The following is an 18,404-nucleotide window of genomic DNA, read 5'->3' on the forward strand; positions in this document are numbered from 1 at the left end:
CATGTGGGCTGCAGTTCATTTATTCTCAGTCCTGTATAGTATCCCCTTTGCATGAAGAGACTGCAGTTTATTTATCCATTCTCCTGTAAATGCAAGTTTTGGGCTATTTCCTTGTTTTTTCATGGTAAAAACAGTGCTGCTATGATCGTAATTGTACCTGTCTCATAAAACCACGTGCGAGTTTTCCTAGGGTGTATTCTTAGGAGTCAAATTGCTGTTCAGTAGGGTATATGCATCCTTCATTTTATGGATTAATGCCAAATTGTTTTCAAACGTAGTTGTACAAATTTGTACAACAATCAACAGTGCACGAGAGTGTTAACTGTTTTAAGTTTTCTCAATGTAGAGGGTATAAAATGGCGTCCCAGTGTGGCTGGGGCATGGGCCCGCGAGAGCAGCCAGCTCCAGGGGTCCCAAATAGACCAGGCTTGGCCACTCGCCTCCAACAGAAAGAGACAGGCGGTGGTGAAAGGAGGAAAGAATTTCATTGTGGCCAACACATCTCAAAGACTGTCTCCAAAGTGCTGAAACTACTTCTGGGTTTATATAAGGAAACTGTGGGACAAAGGTGGGCAGGTACGTGCAGGTGGACAGGAAAGGTCAAGGCGATAGTTGTCGTGGGGTCAGTCACATGCAGTCTTGCGAGTTCACCGCAGTCCTTCTTGCCTGAGGGGGTAGTTTCGGTTCCCATCACAGGACGTTTTGCCTGACTTAAGAGATAAGCTAGGAAGAACTTAATCAATTAGAAGTTTTGAGGTCCTAGTGGAGTAGGTGAAGCCCCTTTCATCAGGTTAGTTTTAATTTGCACTTCACTGTTTTCTAATGATGCAGCATATCTTTTCAGATTTAATTGGCCATTCCTGTTTTCTCTTCTGTGAAATACCCATCCGTGTCATTTGCTCTTTTTAATTGGATTGCTTTTGTTTTGTCAGAGTTCTTCACATTTTCTAAATATATTATCCTTTGTCAGTACATGTAATGCAGATACATTTCCTCAGTTTGTAACTAGTCTTTTCACTATCTTTGGATGAATAGAAACTCTAAATTTTAACGAATTTAATTTCTCAATCTTTTCCCTTATGGGTTTTTATCTTTGAAAAGTTGTTTCCTATCTGATGTGGTTTTGGAATATAGGTGAGGTTCGGTGGGGTGGAGTCCAGAGCCTACAACCAAGAAAGAATTCTTGAGACATCTTTGGTGCAAAATGGTGGTTTATTAAAGCATGGGGACAGGATCTGTGAGCAGAAAGAGCTGCTGCACCTGGGTCGTGAAGAGTGGTGATTATATACTCAGGAGTTGAGGGAAGTAAGGAAAAGGGAGCTTTCAAAAGAACTTTCATAAGCTAAAGAGGACTGACCTACAAGATACCAGAGGCCTTGCCATTGTCAAGTTAAGGTTGTGTTCCCCTCTTGCTAGGTATCCTGGAAGAATGTCACTCATGTCCCATCCAGGAGTGGAGGGGTGGGGTGGGGGGAGCTTGCAGGATGTCAGTGTATGCTTTGTCTTCAGCTAGGCTTCTGCTCCCTCATCATTTCTAAGGTCATCTGGGAACTTTTCCACCCTCTTTCAAAGTGTACTGCTCTTGGACCCCTCCTTTGACCAATCCCCGACAGCCTGTTTTCCAGAAGCTCTGAAACTCAGTCACATAGGCACAGGTGACTGAGAAGAGCTCAGTTTCAGAAAACATTTTTATGTAAATAGGAGTCAAATGAGAGCTAACCTGCAGTGTTTTATTTTACTTATTTTTCGCTAGTTATAATTTTAATTGACCAATGTCTTACAAGAAAGAGATTTTGGGGGGCATCTGGCTGGCTCAGAAGAGCATAGGACTCTTGCTCTTGGGGTTGTGAGTTTGAGCCCCACATTGGTGTAGAGGTTACTTAAATAAATAAAACTTAAAAAAAGAAAAAAGAAAAAGATTTGGTCCTGAAATCAAACCCCACACTCATGTAAGATGAACCCTGGTTATAACCTTAATTAGAATAATCTGACCTTTTCCTAGTAGATAATTACACAGGGTATCAATGTGTCATTTTAAAGCTTGTTTTAAATGTGATTGCAATGTGAAACTTTTCTGTTTGGACATAGAGAAAGGTCAATATGAATTAGTGGAATTAGTAGAAGTCTGTATTAAGAATGTTTTAAACAAATTTTTTATGTAATACTATTAATTTGAGTGGTGCTGACCAATGAATAATTTGGAAGAAGTGCCTCTGTGGTGCTTGAAAAATGTGTTTATTTTAGAAGCAGAGAATCGTGGGCCTATAAATCGACCCTTAAAAGTTCATAGTTGGGGCACCTGGCTGGCCCATTTGGAGCGGGTGACTCTTGTTCTCAGGGTTGTAAGTTCGAGCCTCATGTTGGGTGTAGAGATGACTTAAAAATAAAATCTTAAAAAAAAAAAAGTTCTTCTGAGGTGATCCCTCGAGCAGAGGAATTCCTTCTGCAGCATCCCGGGCTGTTTTCTGCCCTTGGATTAAAGGCCATGTCAAGGCAGTCAGTGTTGATAAGCCAACTGTGCCCTTGCATCTTTTCAACAAAATTTATTTGCTTAGCACACACCTTTTTTTTTTTTTCATTGTGCTAAGATAAACTTCATATCAGTTTCTGTCTGCCTTTGGAAAGGAGAAAACGCTTGTCTTTCTTCTTTTACACTCATAGCACTTTTCAAACACCAGATGCGTGGGGGTTTTCCCACACCAGCTCATTCTCGATCCTGGACACCAGCTGGGTATTCTACAGTTCAGTTCAGTTCTGACGCTGCCCCCACCCCCCCCCACCTTCTGACACCAATCGCAAGTCAGGTTGTCACCAGTGCTTCTGACCATACATAAAAGGTTTCCACAACCCCCTCCTCAACTTGGATTGTATGCTATAGTGTCTCACGGAACTCAAGAAAACCGTTTACTTACTAGGTTACCAGTTTATCACAAGGACTATTGAAGGATACAAATGAATAGCCAGATGAAGAAGCACTTAGGGGTCAAGGTCTATAAAGGTCCTGAGCACAAGAGCCTCTGTCCCCATGGATTTGGGGGTGCACCACTTTCCTAGCCTGTGGATGCATTCACCAACCCAGAAACTCTCCAGATCGCATACTTAAGGGATTTTATGGGGGCTTCATTACATAGGCATCATTGATGAAATCATTGACCCTTGGTGGATTATTCAACCTGTAGCCACTGTCTCCTCCCCAGAAGTAGGCAGGTGGAGCTGAAATTCCCATCCTCTGATCACAGTTTAGTTCCCCTGACAACCAGCTCTTACCCTGGTTTTCTAGGAGCTTTCCCAAAATCTCATTAACATAAAGTCGGGTGTGGTTGAAAAGGGCTTTTTATTGAGAAGTCATTCCTTTCACCTTTATAGCACTGGGGCTATTTCAGGAACAGGACAAGACACTAAATAATATAACAAAAGCTGCTCCATTCACTCTTATCACTTAGGAAATAACAAGGGTTTTAAGTGCTTTGTGCCAGAGATGAGGACGAATGTATTTGTTATTCTAAATTACATTATCACAGTCTTCTTACAAGTTCCAAATCAGTTTCTAAATAAATGACATTTTATTTTACCAAGAAAAATCAATGTGGTTTGACCATCCAATAGGTAAACTTAGATTGCACTGAAATTGGATGAGTACTTACTGTGTGTCAGACAGTGTGCTAGGAAGTATCTCATGTCACTTAACCCTTACAGTGACACTACATATGCAGTTTGGGAATGGCGTCCCTGATAAGTGGATAAAGACCTTGGCCAGTGAAGTTAGAAGCAACCTGTACCTGATGTCACAAAGAAAGCTGGGAAGTGGTGCACGCATGCCTCCTGATTCCAAAGCTCTTTCTGGCAGTTGCTGTAAAGGAACAATACTAATAACGGGAATATTTTACTGATGACGTAAATGAATAGCAAATACAAATTTGGGGAGGCTGTAACCAGTATCAAACTATGAGTAATGCAATGGTCAGGTCTTCCTAGAACGTTGGAAGTAAAAGTCTTCAAAGATACTATATTACATTTACTCCAAAAATGCAGGTAGATTTTGGGACTAGTGAGTAGCATATATGCCTCTCTTGTTTGACTCTCTGTTCCCTAGCTGCTTTCTCTCTCCATTCCCTCATCTCACAACCACCCAACTCCTAACCTCCCTAGGTACTTTCTCCTTTACTTATCACCCAGCTTAGCTTTCCTCTTTCCAAGCCTATCCTCCCCCTTTTGATTTTCCTCCTTTTCACTGTGCTTTCTAAAACCCTTATTCATTGCTAGGAAAATGCATTCTTGACCTTTTTCATAGATGTACCCCTTGTCTTTTGTTGCATAACAAAGTACCCTAAACTTGGCGGCCTAGAACAGTAATAATTTATTATTTACCGCAATTGTGTGGGTTGGGTAGATGGGTTCTTCTGGTTTCACTTTCAGCTGGAAGGCCTGCTGAGCCCTGGGCGTACCTGGGATGAAGGCCCTCTCTCCCTGTGGGCTTCTTGGAGGAAGGCTAGACTGCGCATCCTCGAAAGGTGGCGGCAGTAGTCCAAGAGGGCATGCACTTGCTTATCAGGCCTCATTTTCTAATATTACATGGCCAAGCTCATTGCAGAAGACTCTCCAAGGGTATAGATAATACTGAGAAGAGTGATTCTTTGGGGCCATTATCGTAGCAGTCCAGTATAATCAAATATTTTGCTCACTTCCTAAATTGCCTTTTAGAAGCCTGCTTTCCCTAACATCCTGTTTCTTTAATGATTGCCCTTAGGTTGAGGCTCATCATCCTTTGAAATATCCCCTATATCTCAGAAGCAGAGGGCAGGGGAGTTGGAGTTCTCCTGTCCCAGTGTTCTTTTTTTTTTTTTTTGAAGATTTTATTTATTTATTTGACAGAGAGAGACACAGCAAGAGAGGGAACACAAGCAGGGGGAGTGGGAGAGGGAGAAGCAGGCTTCCTGTGGAGCAGGGAGTCTGATGCGGGGCTCGATTCCAGGACCCTGGGATCATGACCTGAGCCAGAGGCAGTCGCCCAACGACTGAGCCACCCAGGCGCCCCCCAATGTTCTTCTCCAATACTTCTTGAAAAAACTTATTCTCCCCAGAAGTGCCCTTTTTTTTTTTTTAAAGTTAACCCAGTGTACTTTTACTACCCATTTATCATGCTAATTTTCTGCTGCCGTGTGCCTTAATCCCTAGTACAGTGCCTGATACATGGTGTTAAATGTTTCGTGGTTGTCCTTGTTGTACCTGCTACCAGAGGTTTTCATTATAAAGGCCTTAATGTCTGGCCTTAATGTCTGACCAGGTAAATTTAAGATACACCCCTTTTAGTTCATTCAGACATTTTTTAGTTTTCATTGTTTATTGCTATGTGGTCCTTTTAAACTATATCCCTGCTAGAATTTTTTTTCCTCTTTATCAGAAGAAAAAAAAAATGTCTTTTGTTTTAAACAACTTTGAAGTAAATCCCAATGCCAGATGCCCTAAGGGTCTGAGAGTTAGCCTGACCTCAAGGCTTGAGATACTCATTTCCTGGGATGTCAGTACTTATTGTTGTTTCTGGTCTCCCTTCTCTCTTTCCCCACCCCCTGAGGATAGAAACTCTTGAGGGAAGGGATTTTTTTCTATTTTCCTAAGAACAATGTATGGTACTGTATTTAATGTATGACTTTTTAATTTCCCTAAAGGGAATAGGTCAGTTTAAGAAGCTGTGTATTCTGTTAACCATATTCAAACACCACTGAGGGCATAAATTAAAAATATTACTAAATCCCCCCGGGGGGGGCAGTGTGTGTGTGTGTGTGTGTGTGTGTGTGTGTGTGTGTGTGTGTATGAAATACTTGGTCTTTATTAAAACAGCTTTTCCTGATGAGAGCTACACTATTTAGTGAGGACATGTGATAGGTCACCTTATATTTCATTGCCATTGGTGTTAACGCTTGGTCTTGTGACCCTGCCCTGTTTGCAGGTTAAAGTGCTGCACAATCAGCTGGTCCTTTTCCACAATGCCATTGCCGCTTACTTTGCCGGGAATCAGAAGCAACTTGAACAGACACTTAAACAGTTCCATATCAAATTGAAAACCCCTGGAGTGGACGCCCCATCTTGGCTTGAAGAACAGTAAAATCACACCCGGGAAAAAAAAAAAAAAGAAAAGTCACGTCATTATATTTCTAAACAAACCTAATAAGAATTAAGCAGAGTTGGGTTAAGATTAGGGAACTGGTGACCACAACCATTGTAGTGATTCTTGCACAAACAGCTTTAATTTTTCCCTTTTTCATACTTTAACAACTGAACTGTTAAATTTGATGGGAAGGTGGGTGATTTTAATGTAAACATAATTTCTATGATCTGAACACAATAATTTTCCTTTTTGAGAAATCCTTTTGTATTGTGAGGGTTGATGGCTATTTCTGTAGTTTGAAAACATCTAATATAGATTTGCACTGACCAGATATAAAAATTCAAGGTTTTTGGTCCTGGAAAGAGGGCCAATTGTAGCTTTTCCAAAGGGAGGTTTACATGATTTGTATCAACATCAGATATTTTATATATGAATATATTAAACATCTTTAAGATATTCATTTTCATGTATTGTCTTAAAAAAGAAACTATTTTGCAGAGTAAAATTATATGGTGTTCCTGCAGCGTCCACACAGAGGCGGCAGCTCTAATGAATGACTGATTGGCTTGTGGAGTTGTGGCAAATACCTTTTTAAAAATGATTCTGTACTATTGTAATTTTGTTTAAACTTTTTTTTTTTTTTTTTTTTTTAAGACGCAGGAATCACACTGTCATTTCTGTGAGGCTTTTGAGCTTAAGAGTTTGCATCACCCAAAGTCATTGGGCGGTTATGTTAGCAATTTCTTATGATTCATAATGAAACCTGCCTGAGAGAATTTTTTTTGGCAGGTGGACTTGGGAATAGAAACTCTTGATGGTTTCTAGAGTAGAAATCTGTGCTTAGAAAGCGAGTTTTGGAGTAAATTCCATTTTGACAGAAGTGAATTCCTAGACAGCTTTCATTGACTTCCATATGTAACAATACCGGTTAAGCCTTAAATCACAGATATGTGCCTTCTCAGATACAGTAATTCTCATTCAACCAATGTACATAATCCATAAAGAAACCCCTTTCAGATAATGTTTGGCGTGTCTCTTCCTTCCTTGGAAAGAAACACTGTGTATCAGTGTTGGGTTTCTTTGTATTCCTTAAACCGCGTTTCAGGTTTATGGTAAAATCAACTTTTGAATTTGCTGTTTGGTTTTTCTTCATTCCTTTTGTGGAATGAGAAGATTGAGGAATTTTTCTTCATTTGAGTAATGGAAAGGTAATCTGGGACAGTGTGGTGGTAACAAGAAAGGGGATTGGAAAGGCCAGTACTGTTTTAGTTGCTCAGCACTGTTGGTTTTGTGTTATGTGGTTGACCTATCCGCTGTGTGGTTCTATCTGTAATGTAAGCCTTTTAAGTATAAGTTCTCTTGATTTTTGTCATAGACGTAAATTAATATGTCTTCATTTCTTTTGTGTTGAAATGAAGTACTAAAAAAATTACTGTTATACATGAACTTTGTGGACTGTAAGATTTGTTATATATGTTCAAATGCCTTTTAGCTGGCTTTTTAATTAATATGCCTGTTTTCAGTGCTTAATATGTACAATGTAATGTGATTGTAAATCATAAACCTATTTTAAATCATTCCTTCCTGTATATTTGTACTCTGACAGAGCCTTATTTTATTCTTCCAGCAGACTTACTACTTGTGATAGTTCCTGTACATTCCCCAGAATGTGCCTCTGGTGTGAATTTTGTATTCTTATTAAAAGTATTTGCTGCACTACCTTGTTTCTATGGCTCTTCATAATTTAAGAAGCAACTATCTGGAAATTCTGAAGACATATGATTTGTCTTTCCTGACTTTAAGAACAGTAACAAAAAGTGGTGCTTCTGTCATTTATAACAGCTTTTTCTCAGTAAGTTATTCTTTTTTCTCAATTGGAGTCTCCCTTGGGAGTGGAACACGTCCACGCTTAGCACATATTGGTAACAATTTTAGTAGCTAAGGAATTAAACAGTTTCAGGGACTGATGATTTTTTAGAATAAACTAAAAATATCAGTGATTCTGAGTAGTGGGTACATGTGCAAAAGAAAGAATTAACATTATTAGCCAGTTTGTATATTTACTTTGTTAGGAAAGTAATTTATATTCATTGTAGAAAAACGTTAGAAGATAATTTCAAAAAACTGAAGATAAAATAACTTCCCAAGTCAGTAAGTACTGCATGGAACCACCTAACTCTCCCCTGAAGTTACAGATTTTAGTTACCGATTATATTATAAGGTCTAGTTTGAGTATCCTTTAACATGCACACCTTCATCTTTGTACTCTACCTAGTTATTTCCTTAGGTTAGATTCTTAGAAATGAAAATGAGCCCTCAAAGTAGATACACACTTTTAAGATTTTGCTAAGCAGTGCTGGTGGCTTTCATGAAAGATTTTGCCAGGGGTGCCTGGCTGGTTCAGTCGGTAGAATGAGTGACTCCTGATCTCAGGGTCGTCAAGGCCCACGTTGGGGCGTGGAGCCTACCAAAAAGAAAAATAAGAGTTTGTTTGAACAAAAATGGACTCAAATCGGGCAACGCCAAATTAAAAATGATTAGGATCCCTCCACCAATAAGAGCTAGGGGAGAGACTTTTTAGAGACGTAGAAGCAAAGTGAGGAAAATACTTGATTAGCTATAGCTTAAGCAGTTGCCTTATTTGGGAAGGACTTGTTGGCTGTTTGTGATTTGTTGTCCTTGGGTTTTGATTTAACCTTGAGGCATTTCAGGCTTACATTTTGGTTTGTTTATGTAGGATACTAAGTCTTTAAAGCCACCTCAGTCTAATGGCCCCCTTGTTTAATAACCCCAAAGCTTCTAAATCTTAGGGCCCAGGAAGGACCAGGGCTTGCAGAAGCAATTTAGCTAAAATCTATAGACTTTAAGAACCATCTTTTCCATATTCAAAGTACACTGCGCTGATGGTGTTACCAAAGCTTATCCCATAAGAGTGAAACTAGAAGCTTCCTTAGAGATGATCTGTTTAAGGTCCTTTTTTACAGGTAAAGACATGAAGGCCCAAAAATATATTAAACTGGCTTAGCCAACCTGTATTACCAAATGTAATGCCAGGTAAGTTATTTGCAACTAAATGTATGGTTTCCCCCTTTAAATCCTGCCGTTTCGACTGTACAATTAAATCAGTGTGTCAAAAGTCATTTCTTCTCCTAAAGTACAATGTGTATTAAATGTCTTTTCAGTTGAAAAAATAATCCATTCACCCCTAAATGGATTCATAGTAGGCATATTTCAAATATATATGATACATTTCAATCCACTGATCTTAAAGTATTCTGAAAAAGAAATGTGAACCTGGAAAGTGCTATATAAAGTAAAATTAGCATATTGGAAAGGCTGAAGATAAGTGTCTTTTAATCATGGAACTGTTAATTTGAAGAAAAATGTATCTACCTCAAAATGTGCGCAGTCTCCTTTTTCCTTCACTGGATGTGAAAAATAAAAGCAAATTATCTAAATTAATAGTTCAGTGTAACATTTGTATATAATTTGTACTAATTTTTGTGAAATACCAAGAATGCCTGTATTTTGTAATAATATTTCAAAATATCTTTTGGCAGGTAGCTCTTTTCTTGAAACTTTCGGTTGCCTGAGAGACTTGAGACCCTGTAAGATCCTTCATCACTCAGCTCTAATCAAATTTAGACATTAATATAAGAAATCTGATTCCCCCTGTAAGATTGCAAACTTTTATATTGGCTCAGACAATTTCCAGTTGTGAATAAGCTATTTTCTGATCAAAAGGCCAGTTATATTTTGCATTTTCCAAGCTTTTCCAAGACATTGAAAATTCTACTTCAGAAACCAATATTGCACTGTATGTTAACTAAAATTTAAATTTAAAAAGGGGGCACCTGGGTGACTTGGTTGGTTAAGCATCTAACTCTTGATTTCCACTCAGGTCATGATTATCAAGCTTCCCTCCTGCCTCCACCCCCACCCTAAACGTGTGCTCTCTCTCTTTTAAATGAATAAATAAAATATTTCAAAAAAAAAAAAAAAAGAAAGAAAAGAGGGGCGCCTGGGTAACTCAGTCAGTTAAGCGTCTGCCTTCGGCTCAGGTCATGATCCCAGCGTCCTGGGATGGAGCCCCACATTGGGCTCCCTGCTCAGCGGGAAGGCTGCTTCTCCCTCTCCCACTCCCCCGGCTTGGGTTCCCTCTCTCGCTGTGTCTCTCTCTGTCAAATAAATAAATAAAATCTTTAAAAAAAAATAAAATAAAATTTTGCCTTCCTTTGAAGTTCATATCCAGGGGGTGCCTGGGTGGCTCAGTCGTTAAGCGTCTGCCTTCAGCTCAGGTCATGATCCCAGGGTCCTGGAATGGAGCCCTGCATCATTGAGGCTCCCTGCCCAGCAGGGAAGCCTGCTTCTCCCTCTCCCTCTCCCTCTGCCCCTGCTCGTGCTCTCTCACTCTCTCTCTCCCACTCTGTCTCTCAAATAAATAAAATCTTAAAAAAAAAGAAAAGCTTTTCCAAGGGCCACAGGTCCTTTACTATTGTTACAAAATAGCAAAACCTATGAAAGAATGGCGATGCAAACAACTTTTCTCTTTTGAGGACTTTCATTAAACTCTGTGTTCCCACTTGAAGGTTTCCTGCTCAACAGGTTTCCTGGCATAAATGGGCCTTTATAATAAATTGCCAAGTGATTGTCCTAATGTACAGAGAACTATGAAATTTGGCTTTGTGTTGTGAAATAAAAGTTAACTCTTAGTAGTTTATGTAAATTAAGTGAGAACCATTAGTTATTCTGGTGGTAACTCTGATATGGGAAGAGGAGACTATCCATATGAAGAAGGGCAATTAGACCCAGTCTGAGAATTGGGACTCTATATCTGTGCAGTTAATTGGATTAATATCTTATCAGAGCTGGGAATTTCAATGACATTTTTACAAAATGAAACTTCCATAAAAAAACTTTTTTTGGGGGGGGTTTGTTTGGGCCCAATCTAGGCTTTGCCACAAGCATTCTCTGTCAAAGAATGAGCTTTCTGCAACTGTGGTTTATCATGAATTGTTGATTCATAAGGACGATGAAAGGGACGAAATACCATTTTGTTGATCTTAGACAAAAGTAACTTTATGTGACTTAGACTTTGATATCACTTTGCTTCTGAGAAGCAAAGGTGTATGTGTTTTTACTGTAGGGATGGAATGTATACAATGCCGGCACAGGGGCACATAAGGACAAAAAATGGAAACCATATTAGTCTTCACTATATTTTGGAGCTTTAATTATAGAAGTTCTAAAGAAAATGCAAGCTCTCACTGTAAAAAGAAGAAAAAAAATTTTCAACGACTGGAAGGTTTTATGGGGTAAGGAGAGGACAGGTAACTTTAACCCTGTTGGCCTTGCTGAAAAGTTTCCAAAATCATGAAATTTTTAGAATAACAACATGCTCAGATTATTTATATAATGTGACTTTACTTTTGACTTCCCCCTAAATGATTTCTAATTCTATATTAGGAAGCTCTTTATGAAAAACTACCTAAAGTTTTAGGCAGATAATTACAATTCTTTCCTTTGAGGAGTGTATACTTATGGCTAGACTCTAAGCTCTTGAGGAAGACACAGTGCATGCTTTCTTATTCACCCTGTATCCCCAACTCCATGCATAATTCTTTTTTTTTTTTTAAGATTTTTTTTATTTACTTGTCAGAGAGAGAGCACAAGCAGGGGAAGCAGCAGGTGGAGGGAGAGGGAGAAGCAGGCTTCCTGTGGAGCAGGGAGCCCGATGCGGGGCTCGATCCCAGGACCCTGGGATCATGACCCAAGCCAAAGGCTGACGCTTAACTATCTGAGCCACCCAGGCACCCCCAGAAAAATCACCATTTTGCAGTCCCCACTGACATACTGATTCACACAGGAATCACCACTGGATGCTAAAATCATTAGCGATTGAAGAAAAAACAGATTATGTCATAATACCAAAGTATGACCTTATATATTACTCAATTTGAAAAGGGAAAAAGTACCATTAATAAAAGATGTGCTAGGGCACCTGGCTGGCTCAGTTGGTAGAGCGTACAACGCTTGCTCTTGGGGTTGTAAGTTCGAGACCCACGTTGGGTGTAGAGATTACTTAAAAATAAAATCTTTAAAAAAAAAAATACAAGATTTGTGCTTACCATCCAACTCAAGTGATCAAAGTTAGGATCACTAATAACCTGATAATCATGTGCCTCCAGATAAAAGGCAATATAAATTACACAACATCACTCATGAGATACTCCTGCTGGAATACTCCTGTTTATCCTGAATCTACTCAAGGCTTTTTGCCTTTATTTCCAGTGTATAGGAAATACAGGGGGTTAGGGGCGCCTGGGTGGCTCAGTTGGTTAAGCATCTGCCTTCAGCTCAGGTCATGGTCCCTGGGTCCTGGGATCAAGCCCTGCGTCAGGCTCCCTGCTCAGCGGGGAGTCTGCTTCTTCTACTGCCTCTGCTGTTCCCCCCACCCCCTGCTTGTGCTCTCTGGCTCTCTCTATCTCTCTGTCAAATAAGTAAATAAAATCTTTTTAAAAGAAAATACAGGGCATTAAAATACAAGTTTAAATGACACCATGAGAAATCAATTGGACAAATCCAGAATCTGGGACATTCTACAAGATAATTAGCTTGGTTTCTCCAAAATAGCCACAAAAGAAAAAATATTTTAGAAATACTGTTATAAAATAAAAGAGACTTTAGATCACGGTTCAAAAAATAACTATATAAAATGTTTGAGGAACAACTGAACAATTCGAATGGGTGTTTGATGATAACAGGGACTTTTTGTTAGTTTTTTTAGGTATGTTATTCTATTGTGGTAACCGAGGCAAATGGCCTTGCAGGAGTTGCATGCCTAAAGTATTTAAAGGTGAAATGGCATGATGCCTGCAATTTACTTTTAAATGGTTCAGCAAAAATACATACATTCATATGTACTCACATATATGGAAAGAAAGCTGGAGAGAGAGAAAAGGAAGGAGAGAGATGTCTTAAATATGGCAATCTGTTAGCAATTGAAATAGGTGGGTGTGTGGGGTTCCTTTGTACTAGTCTTTTAACTCTTCCCTTTTGGAATTTTTCATAATAAAAAATTCTTTTATTAGGATATTTTGTCCAGAAGGGGTTTCCCCTCTTGCTGGTACCAGGGTGGCCATCAGGGGCTTTTTTTTTTTTTTTTTTTTTTTGGTCGAGCCAAGGACGCCACTGGCTTTACTCCTGCAAATAACAGAATTCCTTGTCTAGCATGTGAAAGAAACTGGTTTGTACTTGGACACACAGAAATGCCAGAAAGTATAAGGTTGAACAATTTTCTGTTAGGAAGAATTATAGAAACAGGGCAACTGAAGAAGCAAAACTAGTTGAGGATATAAAACTAGTTAGAAAAAGAAATCACGTAGAAAAATGTGCATTTCACTAAACTAGACTTTTTTCTCTCCTTTTTCTCCTCAACTTCCTAAATAGCTACTTGAAACTGTAAGAGAAGTTAAGCTCCCAAATAAAACACTTTTATTTTAACTTAATACCAATGGTTTCTTCTGCCTCAATTTTTTCCCCTCTTCTCATAAAGAAGCATTTATTACTCTTTTCCATACTACTAGTCTGGATTTCTTAAAAATTAGACTGCTTAAAAAAATTGTACATTGGTAATTTTTAATAACTTATTTTCAATCTGAAAAGATATTTTATGAGCTGGCCAAATTTTCCCTAATGCACACTTCTTAAATTAATAACATAGCTTAAATCTTTAAAGAATTCCCCAAATAAATAATGGATGTTTACATTGTTCTCAAATTCTCTGTTTCCTGTTCCCTCACCCCTACCTTAGGTCAGAACAAGGAAAATGTTGTGGACTAAAATCTTCGAACTAGTTTACATCAATAATAGCAGCAAGAAGCCCAGATGATGTTTTGGGGTTTTTTTAAGATTTTATTTATTTATATGACAGTGACACAGCAAGAGAGGGAACACAAGCAGGGAGAGTAGGAGAGGGAGAGGGAGAAGCAGGCTTCCTGCTGAGCAGGGAGCCCTATGCAGGGCTCGATCTCAGGACCCTAGGATCATGACCTGAGCCAAAGGCAGACGCTTAATGACTGAGCCACCCAGGCGCCCCCCCAGATGATGTTTTGAGAATTGAGTTTTTACCATGGCAATGGTTACTATTTAATCACTGGTACAATCAAGTGAGTTGAAAAAAAAATCTGTGAATTTAAACAGTCATGAGTATTTGCTGAATGACCAGTCTGCTTGCCCATGTTGACTTTTTCTTACCTGATTCCACTAACACCTCAAAAGGTCCAGATGGTCCCTGAAGTGGGTCTAACAATTTCTTCTTCACTGGTGTTGGCCAACCATTGACAAGATCAGACCTCTGATTCATCATTTAGATTTCCTATGGGGTGGTCTTTAAAAAAAAAAAAAAATCTGTTCTTATATTCTCTAAACTTTATCTAAAAAGGCTCCCTATATTTTCTTTGTAAAGTTCAGTTAGCATCTTCCTTCAATTAAGCCAGCCATAAACTAAGAGAAATTAGTTAGAAATTGCGAATGAACAGCCACAAGTCTAATTATGTACATACATATACATATATACATATATATACACGTGTGGGGTGTGTGTGTGTGTGTGCCTGTTTAGAGAGAGAGAGACCTTGCCTAAACTCCCAAGAGAAGGGAAAGTATAAAAGCTTCAGAGCAGGCTCTGGTCTTAACTTGCCTCTTTGTCCTTTAAAAAAAAAAAAATACAATGACATAATAAGAGGTCCTTGTGCTGTCTTTGGCTTTTCAAGCTTTTGGAGTCAGTATTTGTGCTCATGACTAGAGCAATGAAAACAAGTCTTTTTTCCCCAAGACACAAGTAGCTTCAGTTCAAGCCACTCCAGACTTCCTTGCCAGTGACCTCAACAGTGACCTTGACTTATTCTAGGAAGAGCTCTTTCTGTTGAGTCCTTTTAGCTCATTTTTATGTGAATTTCTGTTCACTCCTAGTGGACTGAGATCACCAGATTAAGAAAACGTCATGATTCATTAAATTTCTAGTGTGCTGACTTTTCATTATTTTAATATGTCTTTTCCTTACAGTAGCCTCTTTGGAATCTTGTACACCTAGCCTACAGAAGCGGCTTACCCAAGCAGTGACCGAGCCAGACCGCCGGCTTCCCCGGGAACACTGAGTCTCTTGTCATTTGAAATCGGGAGGAGAGGATCCAAGCTACATTCTCAGTCCTCTGTATCAGATTTCGGAAGTGAGAACTCAATCCCAATCAGTCTTCTTCCCAAACCGTGTCAAAGCTGGAGGTGTTTTTTAGTCGGGCTCAGGCTGTATGGCTTCCTGTCGACCATCATCATGTCTTCTGAAGTGTTTCACTTGACTGGCCCATGTGCACTTCCAGTTCACCATAAAATGGTGTGATGTCTGGCCATTCTCTTCACGTGCCCTTACCTACTGCTTCAAAGAGCTTGAGTCTCTTCTGGTGGATTCCCTTCTGGATTCTAGAAGCCTCTTGAGGGCAGAACCATTCTGAGCGTTTGTGTAGCTCTCCCTGTGCCTTGCACACGAAAGGCATTCAGTATTGTCAATAATGAGGATTCTCATTGCCGGAGCCTCTAGCTTTGAAGGATGAGGCCCACTGGGTGCCATCTGCTGGTGATGAGGACCAAGTTTAGTTGGCAGACGCCATGACTAACAACCATTGTCAGAGTCCTAACGGTACCTACTACAAGATATGAAGATTAATACAACAGCCCTGCCCTCAAACTTTCTGATTTAATGGGGAGAAAGTCTATGCAAATCCTGGGATTGAATGGTGTGGGGAGGGCAGGGACCAGTATGCTGAACATGCTATTTGCAGTTGAGTGTGCAAGCAGCCAGCCTGCAGCTCCAAATTGGAATGTCTTGTGCGTAGGTGCGTGTGTGCTGGGTGCAGAAGAGTGCAGTTTACCACCCTGCCATCACAGCTCGGTCATTGGAAATGGTCTAATCTAAACCTCACATAAATCAAATCCTAAATATTAGTACAGTATTATTTCTTTGCAGGCTTTGAATCTTAACCCTTCTTTTCCAGACCAGTCATTTAAAAGAAAGCTCAATTCCTTTTTACCAACTAGCCCTAGAGTGTATTTGGACAAAGAGGCAGAATTTATCTGTATCTTCCAGGTTATCAGGGGAGAATTGTTGGTCAGAAGATTTAGCAGTTTAATATATGACCTTACGGTGTGACCATCTGAACGTCAACCTGTGTGCTCCCATTTTTGAGAAGGAAAAGATTTAATAAATTAGTAACTAGCTACCTAGCGTTCAAACGTGTGGGTTATAAGTAGGCATCGCCAGGACTGGGGTGCATGAGTGTTTCATGGTCACAAGGAAGGGGGGTTGAATCTGCAAAAGTAGCTTTCTGGGAATTTGAATATGATTCTGGTAAAGTCCTTTATTGCAGTTTCGATTATCGCAGCCTGATGAAGAAGAAATCAGCTTATTTTCATAGGGAAGGGAAGACACATGCAAAAAAAAGTCTTTGTTGGTAATCTCAAGAGCTTTGGCTAAAGTAGAACATGTGACTTTTATTAAAAACCCGGATGCCACGGCACCTGGCTGGTTCAGTCAGTGGAGCGTGAAACTCTTGATCTTGGGGTCGTGAGTTCGAGCCCCACGTTGGGTGCAGAGGTTACTTTAAAAATTAATTTTAAAAAATTTATTAAAAATCTGGATGCCAATAAAAATTTGGGAGTGAGTCATAATCTTTGTTGCTCCCCCTTATCTCTTGTGCTCCCCACCCCCGTCTCTGCTCCAGCCTTCTGAATTAGCCCCTCTGATGTCTTTATGGTGACTACCCAGCCTATCATACAGGACAAAGGTCTCTGAGCCATCAAGTGACTTCTGTAGACTCTGTACCATGAGCATGAGGATCACAAGGGGCCCACTTTTTTATGAGCTCCCGTTCAGTGAGGCTGTTGGGGTAGAATTCCTTCCTCTGCCCTCCCTTCCAGTAGACAAGGTTTAACCTGATTATACCCAGCAGGCAAAAAGGCGCCCTTGGAAATTAGTCTCCTTATTGAGACCGACTGTGAAGAGGGCATGCTTGTAAAGGAAAGAATGCAAAGCTAGAAAATACGTTCCAATCTTTGATAAAGGGTGGGGGGGTGAAGAGGGGAAATGAAGATGTGTGAACATCTAGCATTTTTTCTGCTTTCCCTTATTTATACTCCTTTCAGAGTTACAAATGTGATGTGTCATTGTGACCCCAAACTTGGGGTAAATAAGAATCCACAGTGAGATGGTATTCAATTTTCCCTGGGACGAGAAATTGTCCCTTTGGGGGATGGGGGGTGGGGGGGACAATTTCCAGCATAAAGATAATTCCATTGTACAGTGTAAATTAGAGTCCTGTGTTCAGTTGTGTGCTTGCCCTACATCCCCTCTCCCCCTGTGTAAAACAAACACCCGGAGAGACATTGCCCATCAGTCACCCCACAGGAAGCACGACACAATTTGAAACTCAAAAATTCAGAAATTCTCATACCTGTGCCTTCAACAAAGGGATGCAGTGGGGAGAGAACCCAGGGTTTTACTTCAGAAATCAGCAACATTTCAAGCAAAATGAAGAGTAATTTGCTCTTTTCTGGAGCCTGGTCCTATAGAGAAATAATGTAGATGTTCTACTCCATGTTATGGCTTAATATACAATTTAACACACAAAAGTTGATCATATGTACAAAAACACCAGATAAAAGGAACTTAGAAATGTGAGGGTAATGTCTTTCATTTATTTTAAACTACAGGTGGCTGAATGTTTGGTATCACCTCTCTGAGTTAGATTCAATACAGTAGCCTCTTTCTTCAGGAGGGGGCCAGCAGTTAGGAGTGAAGATGAAAAGAGAAGTCCAGGGTTTAACCCCGGTGCAGCCCTGTTCAGAGTTAGCCTGGTCAGGCCCACAAAGGGATACAAACTGTGAGCTAATTGTGATGCTGAGTGTTTTGGCAGGGATCCTCTTTGTGGCCAAGGCCCATCAAAACTTGAATAATGGTGTTTCTACCACAAGGCTTACCCTCTTTCTCCAAAAATGGTCCATTTGAATTATTTCTATATATCTGGCTTGAGAAATACTAAGATGCTAATTGTTACGTGCTGGTGTGATGATTTCCTATCTTACCGAAAGTATTTGCCTTCTTACTAAAAATAGAAGCTTAGTGCAAAAGTATTTGTTCATAACTGGTCCTTAAACTAAGTACAAACTCAATTTCCAAGAGGAGTAAAAAGGGCTTTACAAATTGCTAAGTCACCAACATGTCCTTTTGCCCACCTTTATATGCCCT

At 39.8% G+C, this 18,404-nt stretch overlaps 1 protein-coding gene across 13 annotated transcripts in view; it reads left to right on the forward strand.

Annotated features, from left to right (window-relative positions):
* The window catches only part of ARFIP1 (ARF interacting protein 1), a 113,074-nt gene extending 105,249 nt beyond the window's left edge, over positions 1-7,825 (forward strand). For all 13 annotated transcript variants that reach the window (XM_036103573.2, XM_078069322.1, XM_036103565.2 and 10 more), the window contains one exon: positions 5,948-7,825. In XM_036103573.2, the coding sequence (XP_035959466.2) occupies positions 5,948-6,103 (156 nt within the window). In that variant the 3' untranslated portion in view covers positions 6,104-7,825. The remainder of the gene's footprint in view (positions 1-5,947) is intronic.
* Positions 7,826-18,404: the final 10,579 nt, after the last annotated feature.

This window comes from Halichoerus grypus, chromosome 3 (genome assembly GCF_964656455.1).
Source record: "Halichoerus grypus chromosome 3, mHalGry1.hap1.1, whole genome shotgun sequence".
In the NCBI taxonomy this organism is placed as follows: Eukaryota; Metazoa; Chordata; class Mammalia; order Carnivora; family Phocidae; genus Halichoerus; species Halichoerus grypus.